Source organism: Canis lupus, chromosome 18 (genome assembly GCF_011100685.1).
Source record: "Canis lupus familiaris isolate Mischka breed German Shepherd chromosome 18, alternate assembly UU_Cfam_GSD_1.0, whole genome shotgun sequence".
Lineage (NCBI taxonomy): Eukaryota > Metazoa > Chordata > Mammalia > Carnivora > Canidae > Canis > Canis lupus.
This window is the reverse complement of record NC_049239.1, coordinates 52,658,103-52,672,438: the sequence shown is the minus strand read 5'-3', so window position 1 is coordinate 52,672,438 and position 14,336 is coordinate 52,658,103. Positions and strand designations below refer to the sequence as shown.

Here is a 14,336-nt window from a genome sequence, read left to right as displayed (position 1 = left end):
GAGGGGAGGGAATGATGGTCAAGAAGACTTGGAGCCAGTCCTGCTGGGAGAGCTTGAGAGAGCAAAAATAATGTCTATAAGTGGCCTCTACGGGCAGCGGTTTAGCGCCGCCTTCGGCCCAGGGTGTGATCCTGGAGACCCGGGATCAAGTTCCGCATCAGGCTCCCTGCGTGGAGCCTGCTTCTCCCTCTGCCTGTGTCTCTGCCTCTCTCTCTCTGTCTCTCATGAATAAATAAATAAAATCTTTTTTTAAAAATTAAAAAAATAAAAATAAAAGGGATCTCTAGAGGTGTGTGTTGTTCAAGGGGACACCACCCCATCTAAGTCTCCTCCCAAACACCTCCTGGATAATCTACCCTATGTCTGAGCTTCCACCCGTCTCATTTGGGAGTTTCCTTTGTCTCTTTCTGGAAACTGGCAGTACGGTGCCCACCATAAGAGCGGCCGTGAGCACTTGAGCGCTTCACCCACGCTATCACTTTTAAACTTCACAACCTGGCTGTGGTGGTATCCATCAGAGTCCTCAACAGCTTGTCCCAGAAATGATCACAACTGCCTTCCGCAGAAAGGATGGTCTTGGGAAGATACTAAGATACTAACGCTGATTTGGGACAGCATCCTGATGGAGCTCTCAGGATGCCAGACATCAGGTTTGACAAACAGGGTGCCCAGAGGCTGGGCAGCTGAGCCCACAGCCAGCATTGCACATCATGAACAAATCAGTCCCCTTGCTAGGCACTGTGCACTCTGTTTCTCCCTCAAGAAACTCAAGAATTAGGCTTCTGGGGAGAGTCCTCCTCCCCTACCCAGGACTTGGGGCAAGGAAAGGAGCTGGCACCTTTGGATTCCAGGAGTAGGAGGCTGATGGGCTATACCTATTAGAGAACTACCTCCAAACAAAGATATGGTGCTAACAGAGAGGTGGGGGTGAATGCTGGACAGACCAGGAGGGGAAAGAAAGAAACATCCACTGCAGTAGATTCTATTAGAAACATTATAAACGTTCTAGAGAGGAGAAACTTAAGCTCAGGTAGTTAAGGGAAACTCATACAACTGGTAAGAAGTGTGACTTCAGAACCTGTGAGGCCATCCTCTTCTCTGGAGCTCTTTTTTGCTTCCCCTACCCTTGCAGAAAACATGAATTAGCGAATCCTACGGAAGGAAACAGGGAAATGATTTGGCTACATCTGCCACACACTCGGCACAATAAAAGTTGGGTGAGTGGATGAACGAAGGGGACCAGAAAGCATAGGAGAAGTCGTTTGGACACGTTTGATGGGGAAAGCTCGAGCACCTGTCAGCTAAGTGATCCCACCTCCCCGGTTCTTTTTTTTTTTTTTTTTTTTTTCCCCCACCTCCCGGGTTCTTATCTCTTAAACTACCTAGTTCACGCCTTACCCGCCACCGAGAACTTTTTAGACGCTCCCTGGCCGCACGCCAAGGCCAAGGACTGCGCCGTCACTTGCGACCCGCTCCCTAGGCTCGAGGAAGAAGGGCGCAGGCCTGGGAGATGCGGGGCCCGGCGGAGACTGACCTGGAGGGGCGGGGGCGGCGTTGAGGAGGCAGAGGCCGGCGGTCAGCCCCACTCCAGCTCGGTTGCCATGTCCCGCCAGGCGAAGGACGACTTCCTGCGACACTACACAGTCTCGGACCCCCGGACCCACCCCAAGGGCTACACCGAGTATAAAGTGACCGCGCAGGTGAGGTGGGCCCGGGTGGGGACCTTTACCCTTTTAACAAGAGGTGGGGCAGTGTTTTACCTTAAGGCAAGGCGCCGCTGGTCGCTCCCTTTTTAGACGACAGAAATGGATTTCCCCTTTAAGGGGAGCCTGCGGGTAGAGCCCCGGCTTACTTCGGAGCGGTCCAGTGGAGCGGCCCTGGGAGGGCGCTGTCCTTTTAAAAGGGCTTGGACCGTAGTTCTTGGAGTGGGAGGGGCGGGTTCCCACGCCCTACGTGTGGCGTCAGCACTGCGGGCTGTGAATTTCTTCAAATTAGCACGGAAACTCTGGCTCCGTGCAAATGTTAGTTCTCCAGTTTCTTGGATTAGGTTTGTGTGAACCGCTTGGTTTGATATTAACATAAAAGCCCTTTTTTTTCTTTAGTTTAATTTTTAATTTTCTTTCAAAAAAACTCTATGACTTTAAAAATCCTTACAGCTTAGGGATCCCTGGGTGGCGCAGCGGTTTGGCGCCTGCCTTTGGCCCAGGGCGCGATCCTGGAGACCCGGGATCGAATCCCACATCGGGCTCCCGGTGCATGGAGCCTGCTTCTCCCTCTGCCTGTGTCTCTACCTCTCTCTCTCTCTGTGATTATCATAAATAAATAAAAATTAAAAATAAAAATCCTTACAGCTCAAAGAGAATTTTAAAGAGTAAGTCAGAAAAAAAAAAAAGAGTAAGTCGGTCTGCAGCTTCGCAGTCAGAGCTGGAAGACAGAAAGTGAAGTTGATTATGGAGCAGTAACAACGTTATAGGCACATTTTACAGATACATAGGGGGAACCACGAGAAGGATTTAAAAAACAGTGTAAAAGAGTATCTGCAGAATGATATATAGGAGAGCTGGTTGGGGGAGACTTTTCACTGTAAATTGTTTATTACTTTTAGAATTTTAAACTAGAGGCACCTGGGTGGCACAGTGGTTGAGCATCTGCCTTTGGCCCAGGTTGTGATGCCAGTGATGCCAGGGTCCTGGGATAGGCCCCACATCGGATCCCCCATCGGGTTCCCCCGCAGGGAGCCTGCTTCTCCGTCTGCCTATGTCTCTGCCTCTCTGTGTGGCTCTCATGAATAAATAAATAAAATCTTAAAAAAAAAAAAAGAATTTTTAATTAGGCGACTATTAAATGGTACATTAATAACTATTAAGGGGAAGTTGCAAAGTGATTTAGGTGCAGAATCCTAGATGTTTAAAAGGAACTTTCCCTATTTCTTTTATGTCTTTTCCTTGTCAAATAAAAACAAGACACACATGCAGAAAGATAGTCCCTAAGAAGACTAGACTGGAGGGTGGCCAGGGACTGTACTCTTTTCTGATAAATCTTTCTGTTGGTTTTTTTTTTTTTTAATTTATTTATGATAGTCACAGAGAGAGAGAGAGTGAGAGAGAGAGAGGCAGAGACACAGGCAGAGGGAGAAGCAGGCTCCATGCACCGGGAGCCCGATGTGGGACTCAATCCCGGGTCTCCAGATTCGCGCCCTGGGCCAAAGGCAGGCGCCAAACCGCTGCGCCATCCAGGGATCCCTTTCTGTTAGTTTTTAAACATTCATTACTTTGATATGTTTTTATTATAACTTTTAAAGAGAAGTAATTTTCCCTCTTTTACCATCCCCATTCATCTGCCATCTTGGTGAGAATTAATGCCACTATGTCCTTCTTTATCCTTGCATATAAACCTTATATTTAAAAGCAGTTATGTGTACCTAGTTTATTATTTACACACAGTCTCACCGGTCACTTGCTGGTATTCCTCAGTTTTTTGTTGTTTCGCCTTGTAAATTTTCTAAACCAAAACAGGGACGCCTGGGTGGCTCAGAGGTTGAGCGCCTACCCTCACGCCCAGAGCATGATCTTGGAGTCCCAGGATCGAGTCCCACATCTGGCTCACTGCATGGAGTCTGCTTCTCCCTCTGCCTATGCCTCTGCCTCTCTGTGTGTGTGTCTCTCATGAATAAATAAATAAAATATTTTTTAAAATTCCACAACATAATTTATGTAAGTAATGCACGTAGATCCTAAGTGTATAGCTCAATAATTTTTGTATATGGATACATCTGCACTGGCAGTGCTCAGATCAGGATATAGACATTTCCCTCCCCCAGAGAGTTTCTTTGTACGTTTCTCATCTATAGTCCTCCTCTCAGAGAGGTAACCGTTGTCCTGACTTCTGTTCCCCTAGATTACTTTTGTCTGTTCTTGAGCCTCATACAAATGAAATCATATACACAGCAAGTACTCGCTTGTGTCGGGCCTTTTTCCTTCTCTATATAATGTTTTTTGGAGTTTATCCATGTTGTTGCGTGTTGAAGTAGTTTGTTCTTTTTTATTGCCATGTGATGGTAGCCCCTTGTATAAATATACCACCATTTCTTTATTAATTTTCTTGTTACTAGACTTCTAGGTTATGTCTAAAAAAATGTTTTCTGTTTTGTTTTTTTTAATGTTTAGTTGTTACGAGTTGTATGAACATTCATGTGCAATTCTTTTTATGGACATGTGCACCCATATTTTCTTAGTATGTACCTAGGAGTGGGCTTGCTGGGTCATTTGATAGCTACAAGTGTAGTTGTCCTAGAAATTACCAGTTTTGGGGATGCTGTTTGCTGTTTGTCCTAGCCAAAGCAGACAAAATATTTAAAAGAAATTTTTTTTTTTTTTTTGGGATCCCTGGGTGGCGCAGCGGTTTAGCGCCTGCCTTTGGCCCAGGGTGCGATCCTGGAGACCCGGGATCAAATCCCACATCGGGCTGCCGGTGCATGGAGCCTGCTTCTCCCTCTGCCTGTGTCTCTGCCTCTCTCTCTCTGTGTGTGACTATCATAAATAAATAAAAATTAAAAAAAAAAAAAAAAGAAATTTTTTTTTTTAAGTAGCTCTGTGGTTGGAAATTGGCCAAGTTGGTGGCTGATATTCAGAGCCTGATAACTTTTTTTTTTTTGGCTTTTACCCCTATGCTAAATGTACCCAACGGGACAGAAAAACTTTCTAACATGGATAGATGGCTATGTCAGTCTTTTGATATCTTTTAGATGGCAATCCAATTCCATGAGGAATTAAAAACAGCTGTCCTTGTTTTACAACCAGATCTTCACAGGACCACAGATGTGGCTCCAGAAACAATTCAAAGGCTGTTGATCTTTTTTTTTTTTTTTTTACCAATCCCTAAACCTCCCCTATTTCTCTCCAAAGGCTTGTCCTTGTGCCTCTGAGAGGTAAGTGTGCTGCCTGGTCTTCTCCAGGAAATTTTACCTGGGTCATCTCTTTAAAATACCAACATCACGGCTGCCTGGCTGGCTCCATTGGTGGAGCATGCGAGTCTTGATCTTGAGGTTTTGAGTTCTGATCTCATGTTGGGTGAGATTACTTAAAAATAAAATCTGAAAAAAAAAATTACCAGTTTTCCAAAAATTACCAGTACTTTCCAAAGTACTGTTTTATACTCCCATTCTCACCAGTACTTGATATCATCGGCATCTTCAAATTTGGGTATGCTGGGCAGGTGGGCGTGTAATATCTTACTGGAGTGTAATTTGCATTTCTCTAATGACTAATGATGTTGAGCATATGCTTATAACCTTATTGGCCATTCAAACACCTTCTTTTGTGGGACGTGCCTACTCAAATATTTTGCTCAATTTTAAAAGATGAGTTGTCTTTTTTCATATTGATCTGTAGGAGTTCTTTATATATTCTGGATATGATTTCTTTCTTTATATATATGATTATATATAATCCTCAATAGTTTTAAAACCTAGTTTCTTGAGATGCCTGGGTGGCTCAGCAGTTGAGTGGCTGCCTTCAGCCGAGGGCGTGATCCTGGAGTCCCAGGATCGAGTTCCGCATTGGGGTCCCTACATGAAGCCTGCTTCTCCCTCTGTCTGTCTCTGCCTCTCTTGGTGTGTCTCTCATGAATAAATAAATAAAATATATTTTTTGGGCAGCCTGGGTGGCTCAGCGGTTTAGTGCCGCCTTCAGCCCAGGGTATGATCCTGGATACCCAGGATCGAGTCCCATGTCAGGTTCCCTGCATGGAGCCTGCTTCTCCCTCTGCCTGTGTCTCTGCCTCTCTTTCTCTCTGTCTCTCTTATGAATGAATAAATTAAAAAAAAATACAATAAAATAAAAAATATTTTTTAATTTATTTTTTAAAAGATTTTATTTATTTATTCATGACAGAGAGAGAGAGAGGCAGAGACACAGGCAGAGGGAGAAGCAGGCTCCATGCAGGGAGCCTGACGTGGGACTCAATCCCGGGTCTCCAGGATCATACCCCAAGCCAAAGGCAGCGCTAAACCGCTGAGCCACCCAGGCTGCCCTAAATAAAATATTTTTCAATCAATCAATCCATCAATCAATCTAGCTTCTTTTACCCAAGATATTTTAGGTGGAGTCTGTTGTGAAAGGCAAAGGCCAGGGTATCAGTTCTAGCAGTCCGTCTTACTTGTTATGTGATTTTTTTTTTAATTTTTATTTTAACTGAGGTATAGTTGACATACAATATAATGTTAGTTTTAGGTGCACAGTATAGTGATTCAACATTTATATTCACTATGAATTGCTCACCATGGTAAGTGTAGCTGAGGGCAGCCCTGGTGGCACAGCGGTTTAGCGCCGCCTGCAGCCCGGGGTTTGATCCTGGGGACCCTTGATCGAGTCCCACATCAGGCTCCCTGCATGGAGACTGCTTCTCCCTCTGCCTGTGCCTCTGCCCCTCTCTCTCTCTCTCTCTGTCTCTATGAATAAATAAATGAAATCATTAAAAAAAAAAAGTGTAGTTGACCATCTATCACCGTACAAAGTTATTGCAATATTATTGACTATATTCGTTATGTTGTACTTTTCATCCCTATGACTTATTTATTGTACAACTGGAAGTTTGTAACTCTTAATTCACTTCATTTATTTCCATTATCTCCTCTATCCACTTCCCCTCTGGCAACCATCAGTTCTCTGTATGTATGAGTGTTTCTGGTTTTGTTTATTTTGTTTTGTTTTTTAGATTTCATATATAAGTTAAATCAGGTAATATTGGTCTTTCTCTGTCTTTTAAATAATTTTAAGATTTTATTTATTTATTCATGAGAGACACACAGAGAGAGGCAGAGACACAGGCAGAGGGAGAAACAGGCTCCCTATGGGGAGCCTGATGCAAGACTGGATCCCGGGATCCTGGGATCACGATCTGAGCTGAAGGCAGACGCTCAATCACTGAGCCACCCAGGTGTCCCCGTCTTTCTCTGTCTGACTTATTTCATGTAGGATAATACCTTCTCGGTTTATCTATGTTGTCACAAATGACAAGATTTCATTATTCTTTTTTTGGCTGAGTAATATTCCATTGCATGTATCTACCACATTTTCTTTATCCATTCATCTATTGACAGACACTTAGGTCACTTCCATATCATGGCTATTATAAATAATGCTGCAATAAACATAGGGGTGCATATATCTTTTTGAATTAGTGTTTTTGTTTTCTTTGGGTAAATATCCAGAAATGGAATTACTGGATCCAGTGGTATTTCTAATTTTAATTTTTTTAGAAACTAAAATGAGGTGATATTTCATTGTGGCTTTGATTTGTATTTCTCTGGTGGTTAGTGATGTGGAGCATCTTTTCATGTGTTTGTTGCTTATCTGTATATCTTCTTTGAAGAAACATCTATTCAGGTCCTCTGCCTTTTTTTTTTTTTTTTTTTGCTATTTATTGTGTCTTTCTTTCTTTCTTTCTTTCTCTCTCTCTCTCTCTCTCTCTCACACACACACACAAGCAGTGGCAGTGGGGGTGGCATGGGTTTGGGGGCAAAGGAAGAAGGAGAGAGAGAATGTTAAGCAGCCTCCATGCCCAGCACCAAGCCTATACAGGGCTCAATCTCACAGCCTTGAGATCATGACCTGAACCACAATCAAGAGTCAGACACTCAACTGACTGAGCCACCCAGGCACCCCCTCTGCCCATTTTTACATTGAATTGTTTGGTTTTTTGGTGTTGAGTCATAGGAGTTCTTTACATATTTTGGATATTAACTCATTATCAGATCATTTGCAAAACGTGCTGTGTGATCTTGCACAGGTTATGTTCCCTCTCTGTGCCTCCACTTCCTCATCTGTTAAGTGGGCGTGTTAATCGTGTCTGCCACCTTGTGATCGAGGATAATTAAAAGGAGATGTTTGGAAAACTATCAAGTAGTCCATGCTATAGAATGTCATTTTCTAATTATTATGAATATAATGTAGTAAGTACAGGGTCTTCTTTCCAGCTCAGACCCCATTCTGCTCTTCGTGGGTCACAACCCCAGTAAGGCTTTCATCTGTGTTCAGGAGTGTTTGCCCACAGAAGCTTCCTCATTTAAGGAAGGAGTGGCTCCTGGGAAAGAACCTCATTCTTCAGAGAACTGGAGGTGCTTTGGTTTCCGAAGGAGATGCAGGGACTTGGCCCTTTGAAGGAAGTGAGGTAGCTCTTGCCTTTACCGCACACATGTCAGATTGGGCCGATAGAAGATTAGCATGGCCCCTGCACAAGGATGACACACAAACTCATGAAGGAACTGAGATAAAAGTTGGGCTGAGGACCAAGGGGTCTGGATGGGATCGGACAGATGAAGAAACTGGCATATGGTAGAAAAACTGCTTCAAGTTACACAAAGCCTTGAAGCCAGGATGTCTTAAAATCAGTGGCCAACAGCCAAAGTCCACTGCTCCTTTGAGGAGGGCCGGGAGGTACCTGGGGTATCCCTGGATTTTACTGGGTGATGGGGCATCGGATGTCAGTTCAGGTCTCACCTGGTTCTTGCCTTTCTTCCTCAGTTCATCTCAAAGAGGGACCCAGAGGATGTCAAAGAGGTGAGGCTTCTGGGAGGAAGGGGGACTTTTCCCCAATTCCAGATGCAATAACAGTGAAGGAACAGCTGGTAACTCCTTGATCCTGGGAGGAGGAGGAGGTGCTACATCCCAGTCCACACACACACACACATGCATGTGTGCTGGGGCCAGGCTGGGGGTGGGGAAAGCCTCTTTCTACTACCACTGGCCTGGGACAAGTGTCCTATCCCTCTTAGGTGGTGGTCTGGAAGCGGTACAGCGACTTCCGCAAGCTGCATGGGGACCTGGCTTACACCCATCGGAACCTCTTCCGCCGCCTGGAGGAGTTCCCGGCCTTTCCTCGTGGCCAGGTGTTTGGTGAGTGTTGATCTAGGTAGGCAGGCCCAGTATGGAGGGAGAGGTGGGCAGAGGAGACCCCTGCTGGTGGGAGCTGGATGGAGGAGCCACAACCCCTAGCAAAAACACATCTGGGGAGGGCCCTTAGAGCCTCACTTCCCACATGGGGAAACTGAGGCTCAGAGCAGCCCGCCTTTGGTGTGTGTGGGGCCCTTTAGCATCCCGTCTTCCTTAGCCCCATTTTCAGGACAAGGGAGCTAGGCTCAGGGTGATAAAGGGGCTTGGCCTGTAAGAGGCAGAACCAGAATTCCTCCCTAGGAGCTGGTGTCACCTCAAGATCTACGCTATCCAAAAACAGCATCTGTGAGCCAGATGCGGTGAGTCTGAGCTGAGGTGGCCAGATGGGTTGAATGCACACTGAAACTATTTCAGTAATTTTTGTATTGGTCACATGTTCAAATGAGACTATTTCGGGTACACTAAGTTAAGTGGAAGGTCTTATTAAAATGGAGTTAACCTGGGAGCACCTGGGTGGCTCAGTTGGTTGAGCATCTGCCTCTGGCTCTAGCAGTGATCTCAAGGTCCTGGGATCCAGCTGTGCCTCCAGGCCCCCACTCAGTGGGGAGTCTGCTTCTCCCTCTCCCCCCTGCCCCTCCCACCTGCTTGGGCATGCTTTCTCTCTCTCTCTCAAATAAATAAATAAAATCTTTAAAATAAATACATAAAATTAACCTGTTTCTTTTTAACTTGGCTACTAGAAAATTAGAAATTACACATGCCATGCGTGATGTATTGCTGGGGGACCAGACTGATCTGTTATCTGAATCTCTAGACTCACGTGAGATACTTTTTCACAGCAAGGTCAAGGGTTGCTGCTGGCAGGTTATGCAGGTATACAGCATACCCAAAAACTATGACAAAGGCGCATCTTGCTGTGTGACCTTGGGCAAGTCACTTTCTCTCTCTGAGTCTTACTTTCCTCCCGCTTCCATCAGAATGATCTGAAATTATTTCATTTCTTGGTGGTTGCCCATCTGCTTCTACTGTCTAGGATGTGAACCCATGGGACCAGAGACCTGGCTTTCCTCCCATTCACCTTCTGAGCCTAGCACATTAGTAGGTGCTTGATAAATCTGGTAAACGGAGGACTAGGGAGTTTGGTCCCTGCTTACAAGGACCCCGCCCCCCAGGAGGAGCCGGGGAAGATGGGAGAACAGCAGCTGGCTACTGGGATCCTTTCCTGCGGAAGCAGGGAAGTGACCCCTGTGGATCACTGCTTCTCTTCCCACCCCTTGTTCTGGGGGGCTGCAGGCCGGTTTGAGGCCTCAGTGATTGAAGAGCGGCGGAAGGGGGCTGAGGACTTGCTTCGCTTCACTGTTCACATCCCTGCACTCAACAACAGCCCCCAACTCAAGGAGTTCTTCCGGGTATGTGTCCCTGCTTGTCCCTCCCCAGCACCTGGGAAGCCTGCCTGCCCACTAGGCTGCACCCCAAGACACCCCCCACCCGGTCCCTGTCTTTCTCTCCTGCAGGGTGGGGAGGTGACCCGGCCCTCTGGCATATCCAGAGACCTGCACATCCTGCCACCCCCTCTGATCCCCACACCGCCTCCAGAGGAGCCCTGGTTGCCACAGCCACTCCCTGCAGAGAGGAGAGGCCTTGAGGAACTGGAAGTGCCAGGTATGTTGAGGTTGGGGAGGGAGCCAGGACTGGCGGGTCTGGGGGTGATGGAGGGCATGCACTTGCTGCTCACTGAGCTTAGGAAAAATTCTGGGCTATGTCCCAGCTCCTCTACCACTAAGGTGCTGAGAAGCTCTAGCCAGGCCACTTTCCTTCTCTAGGCTTTAGTGTCTTAATCTGTAAGAGGGGTGCCAACCCTAAGAGTAGGCTTGTCCATGCCCTTGGGTGCCACAAGGAATTAGTGAGAAGGTGATTCCATTTTGAAAGCTAGGAAATGATAAGGGCAGGCATGAATGTTCCCGATGATGTGTTCCACAGTGGATCCCCCACCATCCAGCCCTGCCCAGGAGGCCCTGGATCTCCTCTTTAACTGCGGGAGCACCGAGGAAGCATCCACTTCCCCAGCCCGAGGCCCCCTCACAGAGGCCGAGCTTGCCCTCTTCGACCCCTTCTCCAGGGAAGGTAACGAGCTGGGGCTAGCAGAGGGCAGAGGGGGGCTGAGGTAGGGGCATAGAGGATGGGCAGAGCCACCACCTAGCTTGTGTAGTGCTTGGGTAAGTCCTAGAAAGGTGCCCCATGACAGGCAGTTGACAGCCTTGGTGAGAATTGGAAGCAGACACCCTGGTGCCAGGACCCATGAGCTGGCTGCCCCTGGACAGTGCAAGCCTGGAGGAAGGAAAGGGAGATCTCAGGGACAGGTAGATCTTCTCCCTGAGAAAGCTTTGGAACAAGCAGGGATCACACTGTCTTGGGGGAGGGTCGGAGTTCCTTCAGTTGGAAGCCCAAGGGAGGGGCGTCCTGGCCAGCTCAGGGTGGAGATGCAGATCCTGAAGGCAGGAGAGGCCTGATGGTCAGGGGGTGGGTGAGGCTTGGGCCCAGAGGGCAGCACAGGACGCCCTGCAGCAGCTGCTAGCACATGGGGGCACCCCAGACCTAGCATGGAAGCCGGAACCGCCCTCCCCCACCCTCCCTCCATCCCCCCACCCCACAAGGACGTCTGGGTCCCGACCTCCTTGATAAGATCCAGGGGAGCTGAGAGTCCCAGGCTCTGAGACACTGGACCTTTAAATTCTTCAAGTCTCTGGCTTTGTGCTTATTCCAGCTGGGGTGTTGAAGTGGCTCCTCTGCTTCAGGATCATCACGAAAGTGTTTCAGTTTGGAATCCTCCAATATTTTTAAGCCCATTTTATTGGCTTTTCTTCTTTGCCCTTCGAGGACCTCCTGGGGCAGCCTCTCAGCTTTGTGATCAGTGACAGGCATTTGAGTTCATTCACCCCAGATCAGTTCCAAATCGGGACCTCAATCTTCCATCCAATGTTCAGCTCCACACCACCACCCTGCTCGCCTGGGAGGAGTATCCTTTTACTCTTCTGGTTCTGCTTCCTCCCGTCCCTGCTCCTTCGGCCTTTCCCCAGCTGGGTTGGGGGAAGAAGAGATTAGAGAGAGAAGGTGGGGGTGGTGTCACCACGCCTGCCTGCCTTGCTCTAGCTGAAGCCCCAGGGGTGTGTGGTGGTCAGATGCTTGGAGAGGAGCCTGTCGTGGCTCCTAGAATGTAGCTCCCATAACACATTCCTTCAGCCCATAAGAAAGCTCCCAAACTCTTGTCCCGCCAGAGCCTGGAAGTGCAGTTTGCTCAGATGCTGCCTCATCTCCCTGCCCCATTGTTTGGGCACCTCCAGCAAGTCCCTCACTATCAGAATCCTCCAGGCAAGGAGCTGGCACTTGTCTCTCTCTTCAGCACATATATTGAACGCTTGTAATCAATGTTTTACGGCATCCCAAGAATACTTCTGCCTTTGGCTCCGTGAGCAACACAGGGAGGGCTCTATGTCCAGCTGGGAAGTGAGAGGTCATCTTTCCCACTTGCAGGAGGCCCCAGTCTCTTCATGGGGTCACTTGGGTGAGGTTGGAGAAATGCCACCCTTCCCTCTCCAGGCCAGTGGTGTGCCATGGTGCTTTCTGTTCCAGCTCCTTCCCTTCAAAGGCCTTTTCACCAAAGATGGGCCAAATCTCTAGCCTTCTTTTGTGTAAGCTGCAGAGGGGAGTTTGGCCACCCAGTCCCGGGGTACGTAATGAGACCTTCTCTCTGGGTATCTGGTGAGGATACCCACCACCCACTATCTTCACATTTGTGTCCTCAGCTGATGTTGTAACACCTGAGATTCTCTGAATCTATTATTTTACCATTCCAAGGTTTGGAGCATTTCTACCCTTGGCCTGGCTTAGTTGGTCTAGCATCCTTCAGATGGAATTCTTGAATTTATAGATAGTCAAGAGGGAGGGAGGCCCAGTGACCCAGACCTCACAAAACAATGTTAATACAAAAGAATTACTGAAAGAATTGGGAAGGTAAAATTGTTTTTTACAAAAGCACAGGAAGGGATCCCTGGGTGGCGCAGCGGTTTGGCGCCTGCCTTTGGCCCAGGGCGCGATCCTGGAGATCCGGGATCGAATCCCACGTCGGGCTCCCGGTGCATGGAGCCTGCTTCTCCCTCTGCCTGTGTCTCTGCCTCTCTCTCTCTCTCTCACTGTGTGCCTATCATGAATAAATTAAAAAAAAAAAAAACCAAAAAAACAAAAGCACAGGAATTCTACCAGTTAAATACATCATGGCTAGTCTGTTTGGTACAAATGGATTTTGAACTGCTCAGGCTCTGCTTCTGTCCACCTGGGGCAGGTTGGTACCTTGCTGGGCAAGAGAAGTCTGGGGATGGATGGCAGGCCCTGGGAAATGGAGGACAGTGTGGCCTGAGCCCTCCACATCTGATCATAGAAAGTTCAGGCCCCAGTCCAACCCACATGGGTGAGCTGGCAGCGATGGAGGCAGAGCCTGAAAGGCTGGACCAGGAACCCTGGGAGCCTGGAGGGCAGGAGGAGGAAGAGGACGAGGAAGGACGGCCCGTCCCTGCCTATCTGAGCCAAGCCACAGAGCTTATCACCCAGGCTCTTCGGGATGAGAAGGCAGGTGCCTACCCTGCAGCTCTGCAGGGCTATCGGGATGGCGTGCATATCCTGCTGCAGGGAGTTCCTGGTGAGTATGGATGGGAAGGTGGAGGGTCAGGCCTAAGCTTTCAGATGGTGGAGTGAAAGGAAGGGAAAATGAAAGACTCAGAGGATCAGAATTTCTCTTCACTGACCAACTGTGTAACCTTGGGCGGTTTCTTTACCTCTTGGGGCCTCAATTTTCTTATTTGTAAAATGGGGAGAATAGCTCTGATTCCCAGGGAGGTAGAAAAAGACATGTGTTGGTGCTCTGTGAACTGTAAGGGGCTAGACCAGGGGTTTTGAACCCAGAGACCTCCGCTGAGCCATTTTCTTTCCACAGGTGACCCGTCACCTGCCCGCCGGGAGGGTGTGAAGAAGAAGGCGGCTGAGTACCTGAAGAGAGCAGAAGAAATCTTGCACCTGCACCTGCCCCAACTCCCATCTTGAGAGGGAGTGAGCCCCTACCCAGGACTCTAGCTTCAGCACTGCCAGCTACTCCCTTTTACTCTCCCTGGGGCCTGGCCCTATATCCTGGTCTTGTAACTCTGGGGGTCATTTCTGTGTGTAACTGGACCAAGAATGACACAAATAATGAATTCAAAGCTCCTTGACCACACCTGCCTCTTTGGAATCAGGACAAAACATTTCTGATCCTGCCTCTTGTGTGGGCAGCATCTCTTGCTGTAAACTAGCTGTTTACCCATCTAGAACAGGGGTCTGCAAGCTATGGCCTGCATCCACCTCTCTCCCATGGCTTTTTTTTTTTTTTTTTTTTTTGTAAGGCCCATAAACTAGAAT

General features: G+C 47.9%; 1 protein-coding gene and 1 pseudogene across 3 annotated transcripts; both read left to right on the top strand.

Moving 5' to 3' along the window:
* Positions 1–1,444: 1,444 nt before the first annotated feature.
* SNX15 (sorting nexin 15) lies at positions 1,445–14,152 on the top strand. Of its 3 annotated transcripts, none has more exons than XM_038564014.1 (8): positions 1,446–1,700; positions 8,523–8,558; positions 8,774–8,894; positions 10,185–10,300; positions 10,406–10,553; positions 10,872–11,015; positions 13,231–13,584; positions 13,879–14,152. In XM_038564014.1, the coding sequence occupies exons 1-8, from the start codon at positions 1,602–1,604 to the stop codon at positions 13,983–13,985; spliced, it is 1,125 nt and encodes a 374-aa protein (XP_038419942.1). In that variant the 5' UTR covers positions 1,446–1,601; the 3' UTR covers positions 13,986–14,152. The 3 variants fall into 3 exon arrangements, with proteins under 3 accessions (XP_038419944.1, XP_038419942.1, XP_038419943.1); XM_038564015.1 differs by having other exon boundaries at positions 1,451–1,700; positions 13,327–13,584; XM_038564016.1 differs by lacking the exon at positions 10,185–10,300 and having other exon boundaries at positions 1,445–1,700.
* On the top strand, positions 8,177–8,274 carry LOC119864351 (annotated as a pseudogene).
* Positions 14,153–14,336: the final 184 nt, after the last annotated feature.

Bases quoted from the DNA above. Each gene is read 5' to 3' on its own strand.
- SNX15 (XM_038564014.1), top strand. From the start codon at position 1,602: ATGTCCCGCCAGGCGAAGGACGACTTCCTGCGACACTACACAGTCTCG. The intron at 10,301-10,405 runs GTATGTGTCCCT...TCTCTCCTGCAG, and splicing joins AACTCAAGGAGTTCTTCCGG to GGTGGGGAGGTGACCCGGCC. The intron at 10,554-10,871 runs GTATGTTGAGGT...TGTGTTCCACAG, and splicing joins TGAGGAACTGGAAGTGCCAG to TGGATCCCCCACCATCCAGC.